Source organism: Clarias gariepinus, chromosome 12, assembly GCF_024256425.1.
Source record: "Clarias gariepinus isolate MV-2021 ecotype Netherlands chromosome 12, CGAR_prim_01v2, whole genome shotgun sequence".
Taxonomy (NCBI): Eukaryota; Metazoa; Chordata; class Actinopteri; order Siluriformes; family Clariidae; genus Clarias; species Clarias gariepinus.
Window position 1 is genome coordinate 31,752,119 of NC_071111.1, and position 24,145 is coordinate 31,776,263.

Sequence of the window (24,145 nt, forward strand, 5' to 3'; positions counted from 1 at the left end):
AACGGGACACGCACCTTCCAAAAAGTTCAACTTTTGTCTCGTCGGTCCACAAGGTATTTTCCCAAAAGTCTTGGCAATCATTGAGATGTTTTTTAGCAAAATTGAGACGAGCCTTAATGTTCTTTTTGCTTAAAAGTGGTTTGCGCCTTGGAAATCTGCCATGCAGGCCGTTTTTGCCCAGTCTCTTTCTTATGGTGGGTTCGTGAACACTGACCTTAATTGAGGCAAGTGAGGCCTGCAGTTCTTTAGATGTTGTCCTGGGGTCTTTTGTGGCCTCTCGGATGAGTCGTCTCTGTGCTCTTGGGGTAATTTTGGTCGGCCGGCCACTCCTGGGAAGGTTCACCACTGTTCCATGTTTTTGCCATTTGTGGATAATGGCTCTCACTGTGGTTCGCTGGAGTCCCAAAGCTTTAGAAATGGCTTTATAACCTTTACCAGACTGATAGATCTCAATTACTTTTGTTCTCATTTGTTCCTGAATTTCTTGGCATGATGTCTAGCTTTTGAAGTGCTTTTGGTCTACTTCTCTGTGTCAGGTAGCTCCTATTTAAGTGATTTCTTGATTGAAACAGGTGTGGCAGTAATCAGGCCTGGGGGTGACTACAGAAATTGAACTCAGGTATGATAAACCACAGTTAAGTTATTTCTTAACAAGGGGGGCAATCACTTTTTTACACAGGGCCATGTAGATTTGGAGTTTCTTTTCTCCCTTAATAACGTAAACCTTCATTTAAAAAACGCATTTTGTGTTCAATTATGTTGTCTTTGACTAATAGTTAACGGTTTTTGATGAGCAGAAACATTTAAGTGTGACAAACATGCAAAAGAATAAGAAATCAGGAAGGGGGCAAATAGTTTTTCACACCACTGTATATGACTGTTTTCCTAAACAGTCCATTGTTTATGCTCTCCAGCAAACTGATACCTTTTTTTCTGATTAGTCTCACTGATAAGTAGTTTTCTTAGGGCTACACAAATGTTTAGTCCCAATCCTTCGAGTTCTCATTGCATTGTACATGTGAAAATGCTTACTTTCACTCTTCAATAAACCTGCAACATCCTTTTATGGAGAATGGTAACATCCGCACCAGGCAAGGAAAAAAACAAGAACACGTACGCAACGTGACAAAGACAGGGGTCATCAACAATGAGCTACTAAGATTGCAGGTAGACATAAGCTCCTAGCCGCCTCAGGATTATTGAAGGAAAAAGATTACACATTTTACTGGCAGGGAAAGAGCGCTGAGTTACATGAGAGAATGAAGCAGGTTTTGCAGTTACCTTGCTGAAGATGGTTGAACTACAAGACGACAAGAGATCAGAACACCTGCTGACCATCCACCTCCATACCCCTGATGGCCCAGTCACTCTCATCAGCGCTATGTCCCAACTTTGTCATCCACACCTGAGGCTAAAGATGAGCTTTACACCAACCTCAGCGACGTCATCAAGAACACCCACAGCAGCAACCATCTCAACAAAAACAGGCAGGTGCCTCTGTGTGACCAACTTCTTCTTCCAGACAAAACCACAACACAAAGTGTTGACCTTGCTCCAAGCACTGGCACCAACTCAACATTGTCATCGTCAGATGTACAAGCCTAAAGCATGTGCTTCTTACTTGCTCATACTACAATGCAGACTGTGACACTGCTCACTCTGGTTTGCTGACTTGAAGATGACTTCCATCACTGTAAACGAGAGGGGAAGCCACACATCGAAACCACCAAGATGTAATATCCAGAGAAGGTTACATGAAGACACCACCCCCGCCAGCCGTGCAGCAAAAAGGGTTGTCGGTACTGCGAGCGAATTGGGCAGCGTCCACAGTCGCTTCGCCTGTGCCACAGCTGGACAGTGATCAGCTCATTGCCCAGCAGGAGAATGACCCGGTTTTGCAGCAGGTACTAGGTTGGGTTAAAGGGGGCCTGAGACCGGATTATATCGCGGTCGCTCATCTGGGGCTAGAGGTAAAAGCCGTGCGGCGCTGGCGAATGTTTTCAGCTGCTGGTACCGAGGACTTTTATGTGTGCTGGGGGTGCATGGACATTCCGGTTCTGGACACTTCGGGGTGACTAAAACGTGGACGTGGACATTCTCGGCCCATTTCCTGTTTCCGATTGCGGTAATCGTTATGTGCTGGTAGTCATGGATTACTTCACGAAATGGCCGGAGGCGTTTGCTGTTCCTGATCAGAGCGCTTCTACCACAGCTCGAGTGCTGTGGATGAGGTGTTTAGCTGATTCGGCGCCCCGGAGCAGCTACACAGCAATCAGGGGCAAAATTTTGAGGCAGAGGTGTTTGCAGCAGTGTGCGGGCGCCTCGGGGTAAAAAAGACCCGCACCACACCCCTTCATCCTCAAAATGACGGCCTTGTGGAGCGGTTTAATCGGACTCTCACCACACAACTCGCTGTGCTTACCAGCGATTGGCAACGGGACTGGGACAAACATTTGCCTCTCGTGCTCTGGGCACAGCAGTACAGGAGTCATCGCAGCTAACACCAGCTGCTTTAATGTTCGGACATGAGCTGCGCACCCCCGTGGACCTGGTGTTCAGGCCACCTCCCCAACCGGATTTACCCATGAAGCCTGGGCTGGATTACTTTTGTTCCTTAAAGGACAAACTGTTCCTAGTCCATGAGTTGGCGCGTAAACACTTGGCGGGTTAAGCAGCGACGGGTCTATGACACTCACAGCCAGGGCCGAGACTTTGCTGCTGGAGAGCAGGTATGAGTGTATTTCCCCGTAAGGAAGATGGGGCTCTCGCCCAAGATTACGTCCCACTAGGTGGGCCCCTGTACGGTAATTGCCCAGCTCTCCGATGTCGTCTACCGGGTGCGGTTGGCGGGGCGAAACATCGAACTCTGCTGAGGCCGGACCGCCTCAGGACAATTTTTGCGCTACTCCCTCCCCCTCAAAAGAACTCCGGCGTTCACAACGCCAGCGCCGACCGCCTTCGCGCCTCAGAGACTGGGTTCGTCATGGTGACCGGGGACGGTCACAGCTTGGGTGGGGGCAGTGTGGCATAGGCGGGGCTTCGACTGGCGACCATCATGCTTTGCGGGAGGGGTTGCTATGTGTTCACCATGTTGGAGAAGGGTGTTTGGGTTGTTTGTTGAGTGTGTGACCTGTTGAATGTGTGCCAGTTCATGCTTAGGCTGAATTGGTTGTAGGTTCTCGTGTGAATGTGCTCCTCATGCTATAAACGCTGTGGGCAAAATAAAGTACTCCCAGCCATTGCATTGGGCAGCAAATAAGCTCACTCGTCTCTCCAACATCCTTTCCGGCGGGAAAAACGCCACAATATATAGAATAGTATGGCTTTTAGAAAACATTTCAGACTTCCTAAATGTTCTTGAGGTTTGAAAGGGACACAGAAAAGATGAAGGCTGACATGAACTGGAGCAATGTTTTAATTGTATAGTAGATCACTCCATTAGTTGCTCTGTTTTTGTATTTGCCCCATATGCCTGTGGGGGCACTCGAGTGCCAGCTAGGGATCTGAAAGTGTGACTGTTTGCTTGGACTGCACTATGTGGATGCAAAAACAATGTGACTGCCAAGATTTAGAAATATGAGAGTGATGTGTGGCCATTCCACAACATTTTTCTTAAATCATGGCTACTTTGGCAAAAACCCAAAGAGCAACACTGGCAGAAACTGTAGAGCTTGCAAGCTTGATATACTATACATGTGTAGCTACATTGTGCCAAATGCACTTGTCCATAAATCAGACTGAAGCCTGGCCTAAGTATTCATGTTTGACATGGGTAAAACGACCTACAGAAGGGTCCAAAGGTGTGGTGATCAATCTGATCTAAGTTAATGAACTTATCTAGGTGATGTTCCCCATCATTAGAAGGTTGAATGGGTTAACACAATCAGAATGAGTTGTGTGCCTCTTTCCACAACAAGCCATAAAATTTACATTAAAATACTGAATCTTTTCCAATGACTATGAAATATCACATTCTTTCTTTCTCTACCTTTTTTATATTTGGGCTCCTGCGCAGGTGTACTGACAGCACAGGAGTACATCATACTTATAGCTTCACAAATATTAGAATATAAAAAGTATAAAATATATTACCTTTCAAAGAGAGGTTCACTGTTAATTGTGTGTAAGCATGGCCTTGTGAATGTGTTCACAAAAAGTACAGTATGATCAAAAAACAAACTGACTGAGTATGACTTGTTTCCTGTTTAAGTCATTGGTACCCATGTAGTCAGGAGTGGAGTCTGAAACCCTTCTTTGTTCACCAGATTAAGCACTTTACAACAGGATTCCTCCACAAACCGAAGCTAAATCTTGTTTTGATTTAGTGACGTCAATAGCCACCACGCTCTGACCGAATAAAACACACCAGCAGAATCCAATACACTCAGTGATTTGGTGTGTTTGTATTGTTCTAGAGAAAAGCTTCCCACATAAACTTTGCCTTACTTTTAGGCCAGAACAGCTTGAGCACTGCCTGCTCATTGTAGTCCCATTTTCTGGTGACCAAGTGGCTTTTCTTGGTGGGTCCACCCTCCTCAGGAACGTTAAATTTCCTCTAATGGGATTTCTTGCCATTGATGCACACGGCCCTGCATGAACACAACAGAACAAAATGTTTTTATTCTAATTAATATTAACAGGAATGGTGATGAAATTATTTCAGAATATGACAAAAAATTAAATATAGTATATAATTACAAAAGGGAAAGTAGTATGTATCATAAACATAACATGCCTATGACCTAAGAAGAGAAAGTAGACATTCTGATACTTGCAAATATTTTTATAAGATTAATATACAAAACTTTATTGAGAACCTTCTCTCTCTGTCCTTTAGTTCATAAACATGCATATAGGGAGTTGACAGTGGCATAAAAAAACTTACCCTCTTTAAAAAATTGGTTTTAAAGTAAACAAATACAGTGGTGTGAAAAACTATTTGCCCCCTTCTTGATTTCTTATTCTTTTGCCTATTTGTCACACAAAAATTTTTCTGATCATCAAACACATTTAACTATTAGTCAAAGATAACACAAGTAAACACAAAATGCAGTTTTTAAATGATGGTTTTTATTATTTAGGGAGAAAAAAATCCAAACCTACATGGCCCTGTGTGAAAAAGTAATTGCCCCCTGAACCTAATAACTGGTTGGGCCACCCTTAGCAGCAATAAATGCAATCAAGCATTTGCGATAACTTGCAACAAGTCTTTTACAGAGCTCTGGAGGAATTTTGGCCCACTCATCTTTGCAGAATTGTTGTAATTCAGCTTTATTTGAGGGTTTTCTAGCATGAACCGCCTTTTTAAGGTCATGCCACAACATCTCAATAGGATTCAGGTCAGGACTTTGACTAGGCCACTCCAAAGTCTTCATTTTGTTTTTCTTCAGCCATTCAGAGGTGGATTTGCTGGTGTGTTTTGGGTCATTGTCCTGCTGCAGCACCCAAGATCGCTTCAGCTTGAGTTGACGAACAGATGGCCGGACATTCTCCTTCAGGATTTTTTGGTAGACAGTAGAATTCATGGTTCCATCTATCACAGCAAGCCATCCAGGTCCTGAAGCAGCAAAACAACCCCAGACCATCACACTACCACCCCCATATTTTACTGTTGGTATGGTGTTCTTTTTCTGAAATGCTGTGTTACTTTTACGCCAGATGTAACGGGACACGCACCTTCCAAAAAGTTAAACTTTTGTCTCGTCGGTCCACAAGGTATTTTCCCAAAAGTCTTGGCAATCATTGAAATGTTTTTTAGCAAAATTGAGACGAGCCTTGATGTTCTTTTTGCTTAAGTGGTTTGCGCCTTGGAAATCTGCCATGCAGGCCGTTTTTGCCCAGTCTCTTTCTTTTGGTGGAGTCGTGAACACTGACCTTAATTGAGGCAAGTGAGGCCTGCAGTTCTTTAGATGTTGTCCTGGGGTCTTTTGTGGCCTCTCGGATGAGTTGTCTCTGCGCTCTTGGGGTAATTTTGGTCGGCTGGCCACTCCTGGGAAGGTTCACCACTGTTCCATGTTTTTGCCATTTGTGGATGATGGCTCTCACTGTGGTTCGCTGGAGTCCCAAGGCTTTGGAAATGGCTTTATAACCTTTACCAGCCTGATAGATCTCAATTACTTTTGTTCTCATTTTTTTCTGAATTTCTTTGGATCTTGGCATAATGTCTAGCTTTTGAGGTGCTTTTGGTCTACTTCTCTGTGTCAGGTAGCTCCTATTTAAGTGATTTTTTGATTGAAACAGGTGTGGCAGTAATCAGGCCTGGGGGTGACTACAGAAATTGAACTTTTAACTGTGATAAACCACAGTTAAGGTATTTTTTAACAAGGGGGGGCAATTACTTTTTCACACAGGGCCATGTAGATTTGGAGTTTTTTTTCTCCCTTAATAACATAATCTTCATTTAAAAACTGCATTTTGTGTTAAATTATGTTATCTTTGACTAATAGTTAACAGTTTTTGATGAGCAGAAACATTTAAGTGTGACAAACATGCAAAAGAATAAGAAATCAGGAAGGGGGCAAATAGTTTTTCACACCACTGTACTTCTATGAATATCCACATACAGGGTGGGTGAAAATTAATTAGACATTAAAAATTGGTAATAAAGTCCATATTTCTGATAAAAATTTATTGAAACAATAAATGTCTGCCAATGTCAGACTGCCCTTCAGGGTGCTCAGGAATTTCTACTCCTGCACCATAGAGAGCATCCTGACAGGAAACATCACGACCTGGTTCGGGAACAGCACCATGCAGGACAGACGAGCTCTACAGAGGGTGGTGTGATCAATTAAGTGCATCATCCACATTGAGCTCCCTGACCTGCACTCAATCTACACCAAGTGGTGCTAGACCAAGGCCAGGAAGATCGTGAAGGACCTCAGCCACCCCAACAATGGACTGTTCTCTCTGTTGAGGTCAGGAAAGCGATTCCTGAAGGCCAACACAGAGAGACTGAGGAGGAGCTTCTTCCCACAGGCAATACGGTCTCTTAATCACTACACCCCACAGTACTGATCCATTTTGCACATACATACATATGTTTCTTGCACTCACGCTGGACATTCCGGACATTCTTTGACACTAGTGGCCACAACACACCTGCACACTCGTGGACATTAGTTACTTACTCTAATATGACACTTTCTGGTATATTTGCACACCCCCTGAACATTTCTATTTATATTCAACTTCATTCCCACATTCCTACAACTGTTTTTCTTATTGTTCTATATTTTTCTTATATTGTATATTTTGTACTGTACAGTAATTTTATCCGTTCTTAGTTAAATTTACCTTCTATGTTCTTTTTTATATTTATTTACTCTTAATAGTTTTTTATTTTAAGGTCACGAGCGGTCGTCTAAGCATTTCACTTCATATTATACTGTGCGTGACTGTGTATATCACTCACTCATCTTCTATACCGCTTTATTACCGCCAATTAGCCTAACCTGCACATTTTTGGACTGTGGAAGAAAACCGGAGCACCCGGAGGAAACCCACCAAGCACATGCAACCTCCATGCACACAGAGACAGAAATGAAGCCTGGCCGGGAATTGAACCCGGACTTTGGAGGTGCAAGGCGACAGTGCTAACCACTACACCACCTACACCTGACTGTGTATATGAAAAATAAAATTTTTATTAGATTTAAATTTCAAATTGAAGTTGTACTGTTTCCAAGTCCTCCAGTGTGCAAGACTTTGTCCTGTAACATCTTCTTCTTTGCATAGCCCCACAGGGAAAAAATCACATAGAGTGAGATCTGGACTTTATATCACATAGCCCCACAGGGAAAAAATCACATAGAGTGAGATCTGGACTTTATATCACATAGCCCCACAGGGAAAAAATCACATAGAGTGAGATCCAAGATGGCGCCGGTGAGGTCGGCTGCCGTCACGACTGCTCCGACCACCTTTTCTTTGTTTTTGTTCTTTAAGTTAGTTTACAGCGTTTTAAAACCGGCAAAATTACCACCATGGGGTACATTAGTTATGATAGAGACACTCTTGTTTCTATTGGTATACAATGTACTCACAATTCGACGTTTTTAACTCCGGATCCGAGCTGGCCGAGTGAGATCCTGAGGGACAACAAAGGACGCGACGCGAAGCGGCGGCCCCGAGGGAAACGAGCCGGCGTCAGGAACAGGCTGAGAGCCCGTGCACACCGCACACCTCTGCCTAGCATCCTGCTCGCCAACGTCCAGTCACTGGAAAACAAGCTCGATGACCTCAGGGCCAGGATAAAGTTCCAGAGAGACATTCGGGACTGCAATCTCCTCTGCTTCACCGAGACATGGCTGAACCCAGCGGTGCCGGACCACGCCATCCAGCCGGCCGAGTTCTTCTCGGTTCACCGCATGGACAGGACACGGGACTCGGGGAAGTCAAGGGGAGGCGGCGTGTGTTTAATGGTGAACAGCAGCTGGTGCAACAGCGCGAGCGTTGTTCCTCTTACAGACTCCTGCACACCCAACCTGGAACTACTGTCCATCATGTGTCGTCCTTTTTATCTACCTCGGGAGTTTACATCGGTCATAATCAGCGCCGTTTATATTCCACCACAAGCGGACACGGACACTGCCTTATGCGAGCTGCATGAGACACTCACACAACAACAAACACAACACCGGGACGCTGCGCTTATTGTGGCGGGGGACTTTAATAGTGCCAACCTCAAACGTGCAGCGCCAAACTTTTATCAGAACATCACCTGCCTCACCAGGGGCGAAAGGACACTGGACCACTGTTACACTACAGTCAAGGACGGCTACAAGGCACAATCTTGTCCACCGTTTGGTAAATCCGACCACGCCGCCATCTTCCTCATGCCAAAATACAAACAAAGGCTGAAACAGGAAGTTCCGGTTCAGAGGGAGGTCGCGTGCTGGACGGACCAATCGGTGGCCGCGTTACAGGACGCACTCGATGACGCAGACTGGGACATGTTCAGAAACAGCTCCGATGGTGACGTCAGCGTGTTTACGGAAGCAATTGTGGGATTCATCGGGAAACTAGCGGATGATACCGTGGAGAAAAAGACTATTAAAACGTTTCCCAACCAGAAGCCGTGGGTGGATAAAACCACCCGCGACGCTCTGAGATCTCGCACCGCTGCCTACAACACGGGACTCGCGTCGGGGGACATGGAACCGTACAAGGCTGCATCATACAGCGTCCGGATGGCGGTGAAAGAGGCGAAGCAGCGCTACGGGAGGAAACTAGAGTCACAGCTCCAACAAAGTGACTCTAGGAGCCTGTGGCAGGGACTAAGGACAATAACGGATTATAAAGCACCAACATCCGGTATGATAAACGCAGACGACACTCTGGCAGACGAGCTGAACACTTTCTATGCTCGCTTCGAGGCTGCAGCTAAAGACGCTAGCGATGCTAATGCTAGCGGCGCTAACGGCTGCAGACAGGAAGTCACTGCCAGCACCGGAAGCGCGTTCATCATCATCGAGCATGACGTGAGGAGAGCCTTCAAGAGAGTGAACACCAGGAAAGCAGCAGGACCAGACGGCATCTCAGGCCGTATTCTCAAAGCCTGCGCAGACCAGCTAGCACCTGTGTTCACTGAGATATTCAACATCTCTTTATCTCAGTCGGTGATCCCCACATGCTTCAAAGAGTCCATCATTGTTCCTGTCCCAAAGAAACCTCATCCTGCTTCCCTCAATGACTATCGCCCTGTAGCCCTCACCTCAGTAGTGATGAAGTGCTTTGAACGCCTGGTCAGAGACTTCATCATCTCTTCACTACCAGACACACTCGACCCACTACAGTTCGCTTATCGTCCAAACCGTTCCACGGACGATGCAATCTCTCATCTCCTCCATACATCTCTCACTCACCTGGACACTCGGAGGGGGAATTATGTGAAAATGCTCTTCATCGACTACAGTTCTGCATTTAATACCATAATTCCCTCCACACTTACCACCAAGCTGGAGCACCTGGGACTCAGCTCATCAATGTGTCAGTGGATCTCCAATTTTCTGAGTGGCAGACCACAGGCAGTAAGGATGGGCGGACATGTCTCAGCCTTCCTCACTCTCAGCACTGGAGCCCCCCAGGGTTGTGTTCTGAGCCCCCTGCTGTACTCTCTGTACACCCACGACTGTGTGGCCACTACCAGCTCCACCACCATCATCAAGTTTGCTGACGACACTGTTGTGGTGGGCCTGATCACGAACAACGATGAGACGGCCTACCTGGAGGAGGTTGGAAATCTGGAGAACTGGTGCCAGAGAAACAATCTCCTCCTGAACGTCAGTAAGACAAAGGAGCTGATAGTGGACTTCAGTACAAAGCCGGTTGAGGAACTACCAGACCCCCGTCATCAACAGGAGCCCAGTGGAGAGAGTGGACAGCTTCAGATACCTCGGTGTTCACATCACGCAGGACCTGGCATGGTCCTGTCACATCAACACCGTGGTAAAAAAGGCCCGGCAGCGTCTCTACCACCTCAGACGCTTGAGAGACTTTAGACTGCCCTCCAAGGTGCTCAGGAATTTCTACTCCTGCACCATAGAGAGCATCCTGACGGGAAATATCACGACCTGGTTCGGGAACAGCACCATGCAGGACAGGCGAGCTCTACAGAGGGTGGTGAGATCAGCTGAGCGCATCATCCGCATCGAGCTCCCTGACCTGCACTCGATCTACAGCAAGCGGTGCTTGACCAAGGCCAGGAAGATCGTGAAGGACCTCAGCCACCCCAATAACGGACTGTTTACTCTGTTGCGGTCTAGGAAGCGATTCCGCTCCTTGAAGGCCAACACAGAGAGACTGAGGAGGAGCTTCTTCCCGCAGGCGATAAGGTCTCTCAACCACAACCACGAACTAACACAATCTCTTCATAATTGATCAAATCTATCAATCCCTTTACATCCATGAACACTATGGACAATTACACGCTCACCTTCCTTCATATGGCGCCGGTTAGGTGGCTGCCGTCGCGACTCTGTGGTCGCACAAAATCATTTCACTGCATATTGTACTCTGTATGATGGTGTATGTAACAAATAAAATTTGAATTTGAATCTACACTACATGTACATTCACATTCTGGACCATTGCACAAAGACACTTTAATAACTTTGCACTCCTACCTTCACAACTACACTACATGTTTACGTTTACATCCTGGACCAGTGCACAAAGTCACTTTAATAACCTCTGCACAAAGACACTTTGTTCTTTGCATATTTGCACACCCAGTACAGTATATTTCGATTTGTACAGTATATTTCTATTTTTATGCACATCATGTTTCTATTTTTATTTTTAGTTCTATTTTTCCTAGCACATTTCTATTTTTATTTTTAGTTCTATATTTTCCTAGTTTAATTTAATTTTTCTATTTAATTTCCATCGTATTCTTTTTATTTATATTTATTTCTTATTTGTAATTCTCTTTTAGGGTCAATGGCAGTCGTATAATGCATTTCACTACATTTCGTACTGTGTATGTTTGTGTATGTGACAAATAAAATTTGAATTTGAATTTGAATTTGGACTTCTTGGAGGCCATTCGTAAGATCTGTGTCGTCCCAGCCAACAGCCTGGAAAATGCTGGAGGACACACTGGAGAACTTGTTTCCGAAGCACGGAATTAGGAAGTTCTCAGCAATACCCCAAAAGACTTCCTTCAGAAGACTCTGCATTTTATCCCCAACTGTTTACTTCTTGACGACACGAGTACCTATGTTAAATTTTTAAGATTTGACTTTCATTTTCCTATGTAATAAAGTACATGTACAGTACAATTTGTTTCAATAAATTTGTTTTAGAAATATGGACTTTTTGACCAATTTTTAAAGCCTAGTTACTTTTCACCCACCCTGTAAATTACTAATTTAACAAACAACTATTACAAAACAATTCATCCCCTTGTTGGCTAAAAGGGCACTGCCCAGGGCATGTGAACGCTTACAAAACTGCCATGTTTATTAACTAAAATCACACAAAAAGTTTTTATTTAATTAAAAGATGTTTTTTTTTTCATTATAGTGCCTTATATCATTTTAAATATTAAAAAATGTATGTAGTGGATCATTCACATTGGGATACGCAGAGACACATTTAAACATGTCTAATAGCAGCAGATGTGGAGTATAAGACTCAAAAACAAGGACTTTTCTGTCCTACAGTGGTCTTGGCCAATAATGCCGATCCTCAGTATTATGACAGGTCATGCTGCGTGCCCAGATCTGACCCGGCAAAACAACATGTGGGAAAAGTTAGCTTAAATGTAGAGTCTGTTATAAAGCTTTTCTTATGCTATCTTATTTTTTCTCTGAATATAAATAGACACTTACAAATAACAGTGTAATAGATAGTGTTAGTTTTTGCCACACATATTGTTTTACATCTAAGCCAAAATGTTCTGACCAGAGCACCTTCTCCCACATGTTTGCTGTGTCCTTCACATGACTTGTTGCAAAACCGTAAATGGGACCATTCACATGGCTTTCTTTCAGCAATGGCTTTCTTCTTGCGACTCGTCTATAGAAGACAGATTAGTGGAGTGCAAAACTACATAACAGTCCTGTGAAGAGATTCTCCCATCTGAACTGCAGCTCCTCCAGAGTTACCACGGGCCTCTCGGCTGCTTCTCTGATTAATGCTCTTCGTGTGTGTTGGTTTATCGCATAAAATCCCGATTACGCCGATTTGTGATATTTAGATAGATAGATAGCCAGATAGATAGATGGTGGCTCAAAGGCTTAAAGCTCTGGGTTACTGGTTGGAAGGTTGGGGGTTCAAACCCCAGGGTAGCCCAGCTGCCTCTGTCCCCCCCCTCTGCTCCAGGGGGCGCTGTATCCTGCCTGGATATGTCACAAAAACACACTCCCTGTGCTGTATCGTCCATGTGACACACAACTGAATCTTAATCCTAAAGCTTTGGCTACACAGGAAGGATGGAGGTCCCCGGTGCTGGAGGAGTCACGCGCTCAGATGGACGTGGCACTGGTCAGAGCGCGCGCAATCACGCCTGTTAAGCAGCACGGGGGCAAACGCGCGCGCGTACACACACACACACACGCTTACTTTACGCGCACACATGAATTAACACACACACGCACATATGCACATACATACACACGCGCGCGCACACTTACTTTACGCGCACACATGCACACACACTTCACGCGCACCTGGTCCGCTGTGCGTGTCCTCCTGAGCGCGCGGGTTTATAATCCGCACAAACATCAAACGCATCATTAATGAGTTACATTAGTTACTGTAGCACGCGGATACACACGAGACGTCATACTCACACAGTCTGAGCGCTTTAAACACGATCCTCTGCGGTGTGTTATATACTGTAACACACTGCTGTAGATCTGGAGAATCACACACACACACACACACACACACACACAGTGGATCCCGCGGAACTGAAGGACACACTTCTCATAGGGTTATATGAAAGGCTTGTCCTCCGAGTCCCACACACACACACACACACACCACGGTTCTCCTCTAGCCCTCCTGAGGAACACTTTCCATCCTCTCCTCGAGGATCTCCATGACCTGGCTGTACACGTGACGCCTCTGCTCCTCTAGAGATGATTTCCAGCTCAGTCGAAGAATCCTAGTGTGAAGAAGCTCCTTTCAGATGCAGTTCACTCCGGAACAGCTGGTAGAAAAAAACAACCTCTGATAATAAGGCAGACCTTCACCAGGGGAGACCAGCTTCTGTCCGAGCAGAGCCTTCAGCAGGAGTACACACACAGATCTCCAAATACTCCAACCAGCAGCACGATTCAGTGATGTCACTCATTAAGCACATGCCCCATGTCCTCTGTCTGCATCTAACACAAACACCACATCAGGCAGATGTGGCGCATAGAAGTTAATCTTTTACTTTGCATATTTCAGCGCACAATAATATAATATAATATAATATAATAATCAATTAATTATCTTAAATAAAAACACTTAATCAATGAAATTATCATTTTAAAACTGCATTTTAAGGGGTTATCTTTGTGTAATATTAAAATCTGTTTGATTATCTCAATCATGACAAATATGCAAAACAAAAAAACAAAACAAAATAACAGGAAGAGAAATACTAGGGAGCAAATATCCTCACATTTATATGCATTTAGTTTTGGATGTGTCCCATCATAGATAATATCCCCATGTCCTCTCTGGGTGTTTTTCCTAGCCACTGTTGCCTCTGGTTTGCTCATTAGGGACACATTTATAAAAAAAAAAACTAAAATGTATAAAAAATCGTAATATTTCTGTAAATCTGTTAAAAGCACAATACAAATAAATTGAGGGTTCAAATCCTGCTTCAGGTGTGTGTGTGTATGTGCTCGCTTGTGTTCACACTGTCCAGCATTTACCCTGCCTTAAGCCTTGAGTCCCCTGGCATAGGCTCCAGGCCTCCTGTGACCCTGTATAGGTTAATCACTTATAGAGAATATAGCACTGAGTATTACATACACATACCTCAAAAATGGGACGGTTCATGGGGGGTTATTAGAAAGGCAGGCGCCAGGGACATTAACAGACTGCTGATCACAAACAAGTAATATTTCTGTGTCAACTTTCAAGACTACAGCTAAAGTTAACATGATAATGAACAATAGTCGATAATCCTAAAATTCAATATAAAAAATACCATAATAATGTTTATTTTGTTATTTTACTTTATTACACATTTCCTGCTCACTTTACTAGGAACACCTGCAACACCTGCACATTCATGCAGTTATCCAGTCAGTCAACAACCATGTGGTAGCAGCACAATGCAAAAACAAAACAACCAAACAATCAAAAAACATGAATAATAATAATAATAATAATAATACTGATAAAGTGTTTTAGTTAATATTCATATCTAAAATCAGAATGAAGTAAAAGTAAAGCTTGTGACTGACCGTCTCATACTCGTGTTGTATCTGGATAGAGTATTTCAGATACTGCTGATCTCCTCGGATTTTCACATACAACTAGTATTACAGAATAGTGCAAAAAAAGGCAAACAAACACTAAGTGGGTGACAGTTTTGTGGAAATGGAAATACATTGGTGATAAGAGAATTCAAAGGGAAAATATGTCTGATTGGTTTGAGTTGCCAGGAAGGATATAGTAACCCAGGGGGGAAGGGCACCTTGTTAAACTTTCTTTCCTGCTTGATGCGAACTTGATTATCTGAATGTTGCTGCAGAGAAAATTACATTCTTTGTAGACACTGGAGTCACATGTTCTGTAATCCGTCAAGGCCAATTACCAAATGTCAAATTTCTAAAAGTCTCAGTTATTTCACTGGTTCTATCCGACCTCCCTAACACTGAACTCTACAGTATCAGACCAGATGTCTTATTAGAGGGTGTTAAACATCGATACTTTTTTTCTAATTTATGAATTTTGCTAATGAAATTTGGCTCTTTCTGATCTGCATGTCTTTGGACTGTGGGTTGAAACTGGAGCCCCTGAAGGAAACCCACCAGGCACGGGGAGAACATGCAAACCCCACACAAAGACCCATTCAAGCCACCACTCTGGAGTTGTAAGGTAACAGTGCTAACCACTATGCCACCGTGCCGCCTGGACATGTACAGTAGAAGCAAAACTTGCCTTATGATAGAGAAGATCTGAGGTTATGGTGTTGGCGTGATCAGTCTTCATAGGAATTAAATATTACAAATGAACAGTTTAATTAAGAAAATAGCCTCAGTTACTTTCTTGAGGAGAATTTCCACTACACGTACAAATCATATGTTAGGTGCACAATTACTCCTCTTCACCAGACGGGCGTACAGGTATGAACTGATTTAATTCCCAGTGATTTACAATACTATTTCAGCATTTGGACTCATGAATTACCCCCATTTTTTATCTGCTTGTGTGTCTGGATCCATTTGTGTGTTTGATTATGGTCTCAAAATTACCAGAAATAAAAAAGGGGTTCTTTCTGTTTGAATTACTCGTGGCATCTTAGACATTTTCAGAAATTAGAAGCAAAGACATTTGGAGAGACTGTAATTCAGTAAATTTTTGGTCTGAGAGCAAACACATTAGCTCACACATTAGCGCAATTACCATAAGAAGATTTGGTACAGACACAAGAATGTAAGTCCTGTTTGTATAACAGGGAGATTAAATGCTTGTATTATTTCCCCATCAGAATCCAAATTACTCACCAAGTGGGCATGTGCCTTTCAAGGTCACATGGTGAGTCAGGGATGTTGAAAAACCCTGAGAACCTATAGCCAGGTATGCCAGCCACCTGAGCAGATAGTGCATGTGGGAATGTGTGTGTGTGTGTGTGTGTGTGTACCCAGCAGACTGCTGAATAGCAAAGTAAAACACAGAATAAAAGATTGTAGACTCGCCAGGCCTGCTTTAAGGCTGTCATTCCAGAGATTGAGATTGTTCTTACTGCTCTTTAACCTCATCCCAACACTCTACAGCATCCACCACACTTCAGGAGCTCCAACCCCACACCAAGCAGAGATAAAATGGCTGCTTTTAAGCTTGCTGCCAGCAGGGAGTGCTCCAGTGGACGATATGACTATCACTATGGACCACATCATGCTAGCTAACTGGACAACCTTCAACAATCTTATCTTCTGTCACTGACAACATCCTGGAGTATCCAGTGCTTAGAAATGTGCTTTCTTTGCTTTCACTTAGCAGTTCTGAGACACGTGTCACTGGTGGCTTATGTCTGAGAAACATCAGTTGATATAGTAATAAACCTGGTGGTGCTGGAGCAGCTCCTCATGTGGCTGTGGGAAAAGGCAGTGTAGGGGCAATGTCACTAACCATTGTCACTTGCTAAGCAACATAACTGGCTAAAGACCACCCTGAGCCCATGCATTTCCTTATTCTGGATCTTTTCTTTAATTATTAACTCTTCAGCTCTACAGCTGGACACCAAGTGTGCATTCCCCTCGCTGGGGATTTCCATGACCAGACATTTAAACATGCCTTTGATCGAGGAAGATCAATTGATGGTCATGAAATTCAGTCTAATGTTGCACTTTCCCATACAAGGGCATCATAAATGCAATAAAGAGTCGTTTAAAGTAATTAAAACTATTAGGTAGAATAGTAATTGCACATCTCCCAACATATTGCACATAGATAGTAGCAGCAATGGAATAACGGCGTGGTAGAAGTCTGCTTACTCGCACACTAACGCACACGCACGCACACATGCATACACTCACGGTTACCTTCGTTCATGGGGGAAGATTGCAGGAGTGGTATCAGTGTTCTGGTGCGTTAAGAGTTCTGACAGCCCACGAGTGGAAACAATTTTTTAGTCTGTTGGTTTTGCACCTGAGGGATCTGAACCTTTTTCCAGAGGGCAGGATGTTAAATAGGTGGTGGTTAGGATGGAGGTGGTCTTTTATAATTGCCCTGGCTCTGGAAAGACATCTAGATGACCCTTTGGAGTCTTATCTTGTCGGCTGCCGTACTTTCAGTGTACCACACGGGGATGGCGTGTACCAGGACACTCTTGATTGGGAGTCTGTGCTAGGCTAAAAACATACCCTAGCTGGCTGGCTCTCCCATTCATCATCTTATCCAACGTCTGCTCCCTGGACAATAAACTGGACTACATCCGAATCCAGCAGGCTACACAGCGTGAGGTTAGAGACTGCTGTGTTTTTGTTTTTTTTACGGAGAAATGGCTCAGCGACAGAGTACCGGACGCCGCTATTCAGCTGGACAGACTAGCCTCGTTTCGCGCTGACAGCTCTGTGTGGTAAGACTTCGCGGTGGCGGCTTGTGTGTTTACATCAACACGAAATGGTGCAAGAACTCTGTGCTAGTTTCTAGTTATTGCTCATCGCTGGTGGAGTTTGTGACTGTAAGATGCAGACCTTTTTATTCACCACTGTTTTCATTGTACATTCCACCTAGCGCTAATGCTAAGGAAGCGCTATGGGAACTGTATGCAAAGATCAGTGAACTGCAAAATACACACCCGGATGGACTGTTTATTGTTGCTGGAGATTACAACCATGCAAATCTCAAGTCAGTGCTTCCTAGATTCCATCAGAATGTGGACTTTGCAACGAGAGGGGAAAACACGCTGGATCTTGTTTACACAAACATCCATATCGGGCAGAGCCCCGCCCCCACCTCGGCTACTCAGACCACATCTCTGTTATGCTAATTCCAGCATACAGACCACTCATCAGGCGTTCAAAACCAGTTCTGAAGCAGGTGAAAACCTGGCCAGCAGGAGCCATCTCTGCTCTTCAGGACTGTTTCGAGAACACTGACTGGAACATGTTTAGGGAGGCTGCAACTTATGGCGACTTCACTGACTTGGAGGAGTACACGTCATCAGTGACCAGCTACATTAACAAGTGCACCAACGACGTCACTGTCTTCAAGAACATCATCTCACAACCCAATCAAAAAAACGTGGATTACTGCGGAAGTGTGTGCACTTCTGAGGACCAGAGACTCTGCCTTCAAAGCGGAAGACAAGGTGGCCCTTAGAAGAGCAAGGGCCAATTTTTCTCGTGCCATCAGAGAGGCGAAGCGCGCACATGCCTAGAAAATCCACAAGCACTTCAGGGACAGCGGCGACACACGGCGCATGTGGCAGGGCTTACAAGCCATCACCAACTACAGAACATCATCACCTGCCTGTGACGGTGATAGCTCCCTTCCAGATGCGCTGAACAACTTCTATGCTCGGTTTGACAGGCAGAACGACGTGGCGGCGAGGAAGACCACCCCTCCTCCGAACGACCAGGTGCTGTGTCTCACTACAGCTGATGTGAGTAAAAAACTCTACGCAGAGTCAACCCACGTAAAGCTGCTGGTCCAGACAACATCCCAGGCAGAGTGCTCAGAGAGTGTGCGGAACAGCTGGCAGATGTTCTTACCGACATCTTCAACATCTCTCTGAGCAGCGCTGTCGTTCCCACGTGCTTCAAGACCACCACCATCGTTCCCGTGCCCAAGAAGTCTTCTGTATCCTGTCTCAATTACTACTGTCCCGTTGCACTCACACCCACCATCATGAAGTGCTTCGAGCGGCTTGTCATGAGTCACATCAAGACCTTGCTGCCCCCCTCACTGGACCCACTGCAATTTGCATGGACGACACCATCTCCACTACACTCCATCTTGCCCTCACACACCTGGACAATAAGGACACATACGTTCGAATGCTGTACATAGAATTCAGCTCAGCATTCCACACTATCATTCCCCAACAACTGATCGGGAAGCTGAACCTGTTGGGCCTGAACACCTCCCTCTGCAACTGGATCCTGGACTTTCTGACCGGTAGGCCTCAGTCAGTACGGATCGGGAACTGTACCTCCTGCACCACCACACTGAGCACTGGGGCCCCACAAGGCTGTGTGCTCAGTCCTCTGCTGTTCACACTGCTGACTCACGACATGTAGCAACACACAGTTCAAATCACATCATCTATAGAGGAACTATTGAGAGCATTCTGAGCGGCTGCATCACTGTCTGGTTTGAGAATTGTGCCATATCGGACCAAGACCCTATAGCGGATAGTGAGGACAGCGGAGAAGATCATCGGGGTCTCTCTCACCTCTATTGAAGGCATCTACATCACACACTGCATCCGCAAAGCCACCAGCATTGTGGCTGATCGGACACACCCCTCTCACACACACTTCACACTCCTGCCATCTGGAAAAAGGTACTGAAGCATTCGGGCACACACATCCAGACTGTGCAACAGCTTTTTCTACAAGCCATCCGTCTTCTCAACAAAAAGGGACTGGACTGATAAACACACACACACTCACACAACACACACACACACACACACACAAACATTATCACTCAGCTTAACTCAACTACCTCAAAACATTGAGACTGGACTAACTTCAACACAAGCGCAAACACACTGACCTACACCACCAAACTATCGTACACACCAACCTGTAAATGCTCAGCTTTGCACAATATTCATTACTGGACAACTTTTTGCACTAACTTCCTAATTCTTGCTGCCACACCGTCACTTTGCTGCTCTTGTTTGCACATTTGCACATGCACTTTATGTTGTCTGTTGTCTGTGTAAAAAAAAAAAAAAAAAGTATAGTCTTCCCCTCTGGGTTAGCTAGTTAGTCTTTGTTAATTTATGTTGTTCAATTTATGTTGTAAAACAAAAAATAAAAAAATTAAAAAATTATTTTGTCAGGTCAATCTGTCTTGTCTCCGCTAGCCAGCTAACTAGGTCTCTTAGTTAGCTAGTTTTAGCTCTTCTGTTAATTTATGTTGCATGTAGCACCTTGATCCTGGAGGAACATTGTTTCGTTTTACTGTGTACTAACTGTATATGGTTAAAGTGACAATAAAGCCTACTTGAACTTGAACTTGAGCTTGGTCATCATTTATAGAAAGTTGGGTGGGGGGCAGCTTTTGTCTTTCAGAAGTCCATGATCCCTTTTTTGTTTTTCCTAATGTTGAAGGTTAAATTGTTGTAGTCACAACATTTTATCACACGCTGGACCTCATCTTTGTTAGTGATGAGTCCCACCAGAGTGGTGTCATCTGCGAATGTGATGATGGTGTTACAGGGATGCTTGGTAGTGCAGTCTCAAGTGTAGATAGCATATATAAGAGGGCTCAGCATACAACCCTGTGGTGAGCCAGTGCTGAGTGAAAGGGAGGATGATCTCAGTGCCAACCTTAACAGATTGTGTTTGTTGGTCAGTAAGGAAGTTTCTAATTCATGCACATGTAGCGGGAGGGAAGTCCAGGTTTACCAGCTTGGCTATAAGGATGTCTGGAATGATGGATTTAAAAGCTGAGCTAAAGTCTATGAAGAGCATCCTTACTGAAGTCCCAGGGTCCTCCAGGTTATGCAGAGCAGAGTGGAGGGCAATGGAAATTGCATCCTTGGTGGACCTGTTTGCCTTATAGGCAAACTGGTGGTGGTCAAATCTGGGTGGGAGGCAGTCCTTTATGTGCTTTAGGACCAGCTTCTCAAAGTACTTTGCGACCCAGGGTGTCAGTGCAATGGGTCTATAGTCATTAAGGCCACTGATGATGTTGGACTTGGGGACTGGAACTATTGCAGATTTTAGGCAGTGAGGGACAGTGGCATGTGACAGGGAGAGGTTAAAAAGTCTGATGAACACAGAGGACAGCTGGTCAGCACAGGCTTTAAGCACACTCCCGGGTATTCCATCAGGACCAGCAGCTTTCCTCTGATTTACTGCTCTGAACACATTGCAAACCTGGTGTTCCTGGAGGGTTAATGTGTATGGCCTGAGCTCAGAGGAGGTTATGGGCAAGGCGTTGTGCGTGGTGGGGGAACAGTTCTCTCAAAGCGGGCAAAGAAGTGGTATAATTCCTCTGCTAATGAGATGTCCATGTTATCTGCATTTGTGCTGCTGCCTTTGTAATTGGTAATATGTTTTTAGGCCTTCCCATACCTTTCTGGGGTTGTTGTCTGAGAGATGATCAGGTAGCTTAGTTGAATAGTTCAGTTTTGCTTCTCTGATTCCTTTTTAAAAATCTGCTCTTGCTCTGCTGTACGTATCCTGTCCCCTAGATTTATATGCAGAGGTACGTGCCTTTAACAGTGTCTGAACCTTACTCGTCATCCAGGGTTTGCAGTTGGGGTAGACCCAAACACGCTTTTTTCGTGTTGACAGTGTCCATACAATGTGTGATATAACCCAACACTGCAGCTGTATGAGTCTCTAGGTTGTCATGTTCAAAGACACTCTATTCTGTGAGGGCAAAACAGATCTGTAGCTGAGCCAGAGCTTCATCAAAAAAGGTGTTATTGGTTCTGGTGGTGGGCCTCTCCCTGCTCGTTGTCCCGAAATACACACCACTTTGGAAAAAGACAAATCTGGACAAATTTGGGCAGCATAGTTCTTAAGCGTGCTTCATTGAAATCCCCTGCGATGATGTGAACTCCCTCTGGATAAGTCTATTGTTGTTCAGAAATTAAATCGTGCTGGTAGGCAAGGGCTGAGCTAACATTAGCATCTGGAGGTATATAGACTGCACTTATTAGCACTGCAGATAGTTTTTTAGGCAGATGGAATGGTCTGCACATGACAGACATTGCTTCTATGTCCGGGGAGCAGACTGTGGTAATGATCTTAGTGTTTGTGCACCAGTTGTTATGTGTGTAAATGCACAAACCTCCACCTCTGCTTTTTTCAGCTGTAGCCTTTCTGTTGCTGCTGTGCATTGTGCGGCCTGCTAGCTGCATTAAGGTGTTTGAAATTTTCTCTCATAGCCATGTTTCCGTGACGACAAAGGCACAGCAATCGCGGGCGAGTGGCTGTACAGCGAGTAGTTACAGTAGTTCAGTTTGTCAATTGACCGGCAGCCACACTTTTGTTTGCATTCCTTCCGCCACCTATGTCCAAGGGGATGTTGTTGAACCTCTGATAATCACTGGTAATGGGTATCTGGCTATTATATCCGATGTTACATAATTCCAGATGATTGTACATGAGTTTGACTTTGCAGCAGATCGTACAGTGACATACTAATAGAGCAAAAAACAAATAAAAAGAGAAGCACCTAAGTGGAGAGCCTGAAGCTGCTGCATCTGTTCGTGCCGCCATCTTGGAATTAGAGTTTAGGTGTAACTGAGATACTAAACCGTTTCATGTCTGGACATTAGCAAAAATGTACAGCAGTACATTTTCAGCTGGTAAATTTGCCAGCCATCTTCTCTCTCTTATTTTGACCTTTCAAAGAATTTTCATGGACCTCACAAAGTGTTTTATCACTTTGTGCTAGTTATACAGGACCATGCAATACAGGACCATGCAATGTGACACAGAAGCAGTGGCTCTTGGCAGCATTTCTGCATGCTGTGTTGCAAAGCACACTTTGTTTTATCCCAAAAGAGATCCTGACTCATGAAAACCATTGAGGGATCCTCAATGCCTCAATGAATTGCTTGATCAGTTAGGGTCCACCTGGGTCATGGGCAGGTCTCTAGACTACAGCAATTAAGGGGCCAATAACCAAAAAGGGGGTGTGGCCATCCCATCAGGAAAGAAAAACTCCATAGATGTGATAACCTGGTGATTCCGTACATTTAGGTGGTCAGCTGACTTTATTTTATTGCCACATAACGTTTCTGAGTCTCCAGAGGCTTGTACAGTGGACACTAGAGTATGATGGGTGCAATGTGACCCTACTGAAGTACTGACTCTTTTTTTTTTTTTTTTTTTTTTACCCGGCAGTGTGGTGTGTTCTACCAAGATTTATAGAGGCAAATTTTTTTATATAAAATATACAAATATTTTATTACTTAATTTTAACAAAATTTTACAGGCCTGGCTGTCTGTGCAGTCTTAGAGCAATCGCCCGTGCTTCACTACGACCTTCAACAAAACCTTCAAAGCAAGCTGGTTGATTACCTGGTTAGGATAGTCCCTATGTGTTAATCTCATGTTTCTACCACTATTTAAAGTAAAAAGCTGCGTTATAAAAGTTTCAGTCACTGCTATCTCAAACCGTCAGGTACTTTAACTTGTTCTACATGTTTATGAGTTTTTAAAGCAGTTACAAAGCTGAATTCTTCTGCTCTTTAATAAATCAACCACTTCTGTTTAAATATTCCTGAATTCTGAAGTGCATAGGATTGTGTTTTCTGCTCAGATTCAGATAAATGTTTCAGAACGTATTAGATGTGTTCCATGGCACAGATGGACAGTGATTAGGAGCACACTTCTAATAGGAACACTCTTCAACTGAGAGAAGGATAAGACTTTCTGTAAGGCAAAAATGCAGAATTTACTGCAATACGTAGGTCTGCAAAAGATGTGAAACCCATAAAAGTATAAAAATAAAAAGTATTTCATGCTTATGTTTGGTTGTCCGAAGACTTTTAGTCAGTTAAAAAGGATTGACACATAATTCCATGTCAGTCCTACACTGGTCACCTGATTTTGATTAATAAGCCTCAAAATAAAGTAGACAATCTAAATACAAATAAAATGCAAAGAAATAGACAGAGAGACAGAGAGAAAGAGAGAGAGAGAGAGAGAGAGAAAATGACGGTAAATGGCGAAAGAGTGTAACTATGCTTTAGGGTAAAGTTCCAACACATCTCTATACTGGACAAAAAGATATCAAATATAATACAGGCCAATTCAATTAATATGTC

General features: G+C 44.1%; 1 protein-coding gene across 1 annotated transcript in view; it reads right to left on the bottom strand.

Annotated features, from left to right (window-relative positions):
* The window catches only part of slco1c1 (solute carrier organic anion transporter family, member 1C1), a 43,240-nt gene extending 29,867 nt beyond the window's left edge, over positions 1-13,373 (bottom strand). Inside the window, exons 1-2 of the mRNA XM_053509068.1 lie at positions 13,299-13,373; positions 4,447-4,589 (exon numbers count right to left, since the gene is read on the bottom strand). Coding sequence (XP_053365043.1) covers positions 4,447-4,575 — 129 coding nt within the window. The 5' untranslated portion in view covers positions 4,576-4,589; positions 13,299-13,373. The remainder of the gene's footprint in view (positions 1-4,446; positions 4,590-13,298) is intronic.
* Between the last annotated feature and the right edge of the window lie 10,772 nt (positions 13,374-24,145).